Source organism: Lactuca virosa, chromosome 6 (assembly GCF_052849685.1).
Source record: "Lactuca virosa cultivar CGN04683 chromosome 6, Lactuca_virosa_CGN04683_v6, whole genome shotgun sequence".
NCBI classification, from domain to species: Eukaryota; Viridiplantae; Streptophyta; class Magnoliopsida; order Asterales; family Asteraceae; genus Lactuca; species Lactuca virosa.
This window is the reverse complement of record NC_136431.1, coordinates 41,877,697-41,883,386: the sequence shown is the minus strand read 5'-3', so window position 1 is coordinate 41,883,386 and position 5,690 is coordinate 41,877,697. Positions and strand designations below refer to the sequence as shown.

Here is a 5,690-nt window from a genome sequence, read left to right as displayed (position 1 = left end):
TCACCGGTCACCAATAGGGATGCAAATTTGACCCGCGGATCTGGGTGCCTGCGGGGATCCGACCCTAACGGGGCAGGTATTACCCGTTTAGACGGGAGCGGGTACGGGATTTAAATTTCATACCTGAAGCCAGAGGCGGAGACAATAGGGGGGATGCCGGGTGCTTAGCCCCCCTAATCTCTTATCAAACTTCAACAAAATTACAAATAAAATGAGCCTATTAGTAACCTTTAAGCCCATGTCAATTAACTGATCCTAGCCCTTCCCAATTATATTAAAAACCCATTTATTTATTATATAAAAAACAATGAGGATATGACTATTAAATCCTACCGCCTCCACGTATTTATCTTATTTTAATTAGCAGTTGATTATATATCCATTTCTTCATAAATAACTTTTGTTAGTTGACTATTCACCAATCACCAAGATAATGTGTAGTTATTTTTACTCGTCGACAAGGTTAATTTTCAATTGAGATATTGTTTCGAGATTCGACACAATTTCAATTCTCTAATTAAGAAGGTAATTTCTAATTCTTATCGTATATTTTATTTCTTGTTACTTATAAATAATAATTTGATTATGTTTGATAATTTGGTTTATTATAATCATATAGTAAATTATTAGTAGAAAAAAACATGGATTTTTTTTTCAAGCAATTAGAAAGATGAATATGAGTCGATGTTTATGGTCTGTTGAAATTTTTTGAAAATTGATACTATGATGGTCGATGGAGCTTCTATATCGAAATTTTATTTTATTTTTTTGTCAATTTTCTTTCAAAATTTAAAACTATATTACTTTATTCGGATATAACATTATATTTTAATATATTATTACGATGTGAGCGTGTCAGCCCCCGTTATTCTTAAATCTTGGCTCCGCCCCTGCATGAAGCGGGGACGGGGCGGGTACGGGTAAGACACTATATACCTTGTTTAACACCCGAATAATAAACATAAATAATATAAATAATATGTTTAAAGACGTGAGAGTTTTTTTAATAAGGGTGGCTCGTCTTGTTTTCTTGTATATAACCGATGTGAATGAGTTTAGTCCCTCGCTTATCCATTACTTCTTATTCTTATATCTTTTTTTCTAGATAAATGCAAAAAAACAATCTCAACGATTTTATTCTCTAATATGTGCGTGTAACTCATGAACTGATTTTGTAATTTGATTATTAGTTTTAAACATATTATTTATGTATAGGACTTTAACAATTATATTATTAATTTATTTATAATTATCTTTAAGTAAATATAGTTACACATTTATATATCTTAATTATTATCCAACTGCAAGTTAGATTTAATATAGGAGAAAAAAAGATAGTCCAATTATGGCTTTTGAAACATACTGTTGAGCAGCTATTTGATGACTTGGTTTCATAGTTTAATTAACATTAGCTCAATGTATATAATAGGTTATAGGTTGGTGATGATGTCATGCTTAATCCATTTAATTTATCGTTTTCAAGGAATACTTTTTGTTTTACGTAAATATTTGGTTAAAAAGGTGCAGAAACATGTGTATAAAGAAAAGAAACTTGTAAAGATGGTTCTGTTTGTATCTTAGTCCCATATTGCTTGGTGAAACAAATAGATTAAAGGTATCTCATTATAAATTAAAGAGACCCTTTAGTTGTAATAAACTGAAAGAGCTTTTTTAGCGAGCATACGAGCCTTTTTTATAGCATTGTGAGCCAAGCTTGAGCTGTCTTTTTAAAGTTTTTTTATAGCATTGTAATCATCTCGGATGTCGATGAATTCTGGATTTAAAAGTTGTAAGAAGGTTTACCTCTTGTATGCCGCTGGAATAGAGGGGTTGAACAGAGGATTGTTTCCGAATCTAATATGTTTACAGGCATTAGGGTTAGGAATTAGTATACGATCATACATTCGTGCGAACGTGTTATTGTGAAGTCATGTTCAAGTTAGCTACTGATATTGTGATTCAGACTCAATTTCTTAGTGGTCGAAAGTAACTTATGAGGTCCAACAAAGAGAGATGACAGATGATGATTTTCATCTACCAACCAGGTTGATGAATTTTGTATCACAGGAGCAGGTGAACCAACGTTTTTTTCTTCATTCTTTCTCCAATTTGGTTTTTTATATATTTTTTTCAATATTGCTATTCTATGTCACATGGTGAAAATTGGGGAAATTCAGCTTGCATTCTCGTTCAATGAATGTGTTTGGTAGCTTGTCATTACTAGTTTGGGAAAAAATATGTAGTTTGAGAGAAAAGTAGATGCAAGTCTTTGCCAAAAAAAAAAATCCGTATGTTATTGCTTCTTTGTTCAATTGATCATGGTGTGTTAATTCTGAATACGATTAATCAAACAAACTTTGGATCTTAGATGAAAATTTGGGCTGAAAAGCATTCTTTATAGTCGACCAGGCGGAAGCATGTACAGACGATTGGCAATCTTTTTGATTTGGGGTTCAAATCCCATATCTAACATACTGCTTCATCTTACTCTGTATGCTAGATCTTTTTGAGTGAAACTATTGATCTTTTGATCTTGCCAGTTAAACATCCAGGAGTTGTGATTAAAATGTCCAGATGTTGATTTTTTACATTTTTTTGGAAGCTAGTGTACACGTGGCAATGTTCATGTTTATGTTGACCTCTTCATGTAAAAGTCCACATCATCCTGGATTATCGGATGACTCCTTCAAGTTTTACAAAAGGATCCAAGTAACATATATTTCTCAACTTCAATGGCTTAGAATGCACAAAAAATAGTTTAGGGACCTTTTAAAACCAAAGGAAAAACTTTGTTAGGTTTTAATGACATTAACCCAAATTAAATATCCTCTTATTTTCTGTGTTTACTATCTTCCTACCTATTTTAAAAATGTATGTAGCCCAGCGGGATTCGGTGTTGCCCTCCCTCTTTGAGGTTGAGGGTTCAAGTTCCGTCGTGGACAAAGATGGATTTATGGTGTAGTTTAGGAGTAAGTTAGATTTGCCATTTCAAAAAAAAAAGGACAAGTTTCATTCAATTTAATTTAAATTTGATTGAAATGTTAAATTTGTACAATTGTCGTCATCTTAAATAGTTAAGAAAAAAAGTAGAAACAAAAGACAGAAGAATATTTAATTTCTCATAAAAATTTATTAATTTTGTTAAATATGACAGATGTCATATTAAGAGTATACGAAGATGATAGAAAAAATAAATAAAAGATAATTGATTTCTCATTTTAAAAATATACACAACAAAAACGATTAAAAATAGTTAGTAGTTTCTTAAAATATACAAGATAATGCCAAGTCGATTTTCAAAGAATAGTATATTTAGAGTTTGTAAACAATTTTACTTTTTAACAATTCTCTTAAAAAATTAACAAATTGGATATAGTTTAGGCTTCCTTTTGCAGCTATAAAAGACCAAATTATCTAGTTTTAGAACCAAATACGGTAAAGCCCAAGATCAATTACACACGGCCCAGTTTTAAGCCCAGGACTGGTGATACTCAGGTATTTAGGATGCATAAAATATAAAACAAAATTGAATCATATGTTTGTATAAACATTGAATTAATCGCAAAACTGATTAAAATTATCAGAAAATATCATAGTACAACGAAACTTATAACTCATAATAGGAATTCAAACTGGAGAACCGATCTTTATTCATTAATCACTAGGTGTGAGACCCGTATGTTATACGGGATTGATAAAATAAAAATTAAATATAAAAATTTAAACAAAAATTTATTTAAACTTAAAATTTTAGATTTGAAATTTAAAATTTAAAAGGAAACATATTAAATACTAATATTGTAATTTATTGGTTATTTTCAATTAAGACAATTATTAATTGAGGTGTAAATATGATGTGTTAATTAAGAAAAGATAAAAGAAAATAAGAAAATGACAAATGGAAAAAATATTTAATCAAAAATACCAAAAAATGACATGTGTCCAAGTTAATGAGAGAGTGGCATGTGGAAAAATTATTTTCATTTATTAGGGAGGATACAACAAAAAATCAAGAAAAACCATGCAAAAAACACGCATTTATTATTCCTTCTACTGTCGCTAAATACTTTCTCCAGAAGATATGCACACACACAAAGATTTCATGTTCTTCATTTGCTATAACAAAAAAAAAAAAAAAAAAAAAAAAATCAAACTTTTGAAGGCCACGTGGCTTGAGCTGACATTATTATTCCCACAATCACACCAAACAACCCCAATGCACTTCCAAAGATTTCAATGACAAGAATTTTCACAAAAAGTGAAGAGTTTTGTGCATCAGATAAGGCACAACTACTTCCTATGATTCCCACACATAGCCTACAACAAAAAGATTAATCAACATTCAACAACAAACATTAAAACTTCTAGAAAAACTACTAATATACGAAATGTACTTTCTTTTTTACACGTAACATTTCATTACCAATAATAGCTATCCTTTAACTTTTGAATAATAGCAATGTAATTGCAATTTGCTACAAATTTATTGCTATTATTGGTAAATAAATGTAAATATGTTGCTATTATGGATAAAAAATTAGGTACATTGCCTATATTGATGAAAAGGGTAAGGGAGCTTACCCACATACAAGATTTGCAAAACCCACTATGATTCCAGAGGCAAAGATTGCATATCCTGCTCTAAGAGACTCAGGTTCGTATATTTGTGAAGAAGGAACACTTTCCAATTTTGTTTGTAGGATAATGGCTACTATGACACCATATATAGCAACAGCTTCACAGAATATGACACTGTTATCACATGAACCTTGAAGTTAGATTAGATCACAATCTCAAAGGGACATAAATTTTGGAAGAAACATACACAAATTGACCAAAATTCAAAAATCAAAACTTAGGGGTTTAATTATTGCGTGCCTTATAAGGTTCTTTGAAGTAATACGAGGAGCTTTGATTGCTGCACCGATCAAACTACTTCCCGTTATGTAGATTCCCCTGCAACCCTCAAAACCATAAATCAAACACTTTCTAGACTGTTTTGAAGGATTAAGGAGTGTTATTCGGATAGTTAAATGGAATTACCAAGCGGCGCCTAAGACGGAGATGCCGATAGCGACGGCGATACCGATGGCAGAGAAAGTATAAGGGGAGATCTTTACAAGGGCTCTTGCCCATGAGCTCGACGCTGCAATAACAATGGCGCCTGACATCGATCTTCACTTTTGTTGTTCGTTTGTGAGAGATCGAATAGGGAGATTTCGAGAGAAGATCGAGATGTTGAGAGAAAGAGAGGATCACGTCGACGAGGAGAGCGCTGCCACTTTGGTTGAAATCGGTTTTAGAGTTTTACATTCATGCCCTTCAACTTTTGAATCCAAATAAATATAAATATAGTGAAAATGAATATAGTCAAAATGAGAGTTTTAAGTAAGGCGTGATTTGGCGGTAATGTCAAGCCTCAAGTTTTTTCAAACTTTGGTGAACCACATCGTTTGTAAGACGGTAATTTTGTATATAATTAATATTTTTATATGTATTTTCAACTATTATTCATTTTTATACACATATATATGAGTTAATGCGACATTTTGGTAAAATTTGGCGGCAGGTACAAGTCTTGGAGCAATGGTACGTCCTGACGAGCTTTTTAGAACCTTGGTGAAAATGGCTCATGTGGTAATTAACTTTTCGTCTTGTTCATATTTGTATAAATTTACTAGTTTGTAACT

At 31.6% G+C, this 5,690-nt stretch overlaps 1 protein-coding gene across 1 annotated transcript; it reads right to left on the bottom strand.

Moving 5' to 3' along the window:
- Positions 1–3,966: 3,966 nt before the first annotated feature.
- LOC145120533 (V-type proton ATPase subunit c''1) lies at positions 3,967–5,310 on the bottom strand. The gene is made up of 4 exons (XM_079056342.1): positions 5,044–5,310; positions 4,879–4,956; positions 4,582–4,752; positions 3,967–4,317 (listed from the first exon to the last, which is right to left on the bottom strand). Exons 1-4 carry the CDS (start codon positions 5,169–5,171, stop codon positions 4,149–4,151), a joined length of 546 nt encoding a protein of 181 aa, XP_078912468.1. The 5' UTR covers positions 5,172–5,310; the 3' UTR covers positions 3,967–4,148.
- Between the last annotated feature and the right edge of the window lie 380 nt (positions 5,311–5,690).

Coding starts and splice junctions, on each gene's coding strand:
- LOC145120533 (XM_079056342.1), bottom strand. CDS start 5,171: ATGTCAGGCGCCATTGTTATTGCAGCGTCGAGCTCATGGGCAAGAGCC. Junction 4,753..4,878: donor ACTTCAAAGAACCTTATAAG/GCACGCAATAAT, acceptor ATGTGATAACAG/TGTCATATTCTGTGAAGCTG. Junction 4,318..4,581: donor TTTGCAAATCTTGTATGTGG/GTAAGCTCCCTT, acceptor TTTTTGTTGTAG/GCTATGTGTGGGAATCATAG.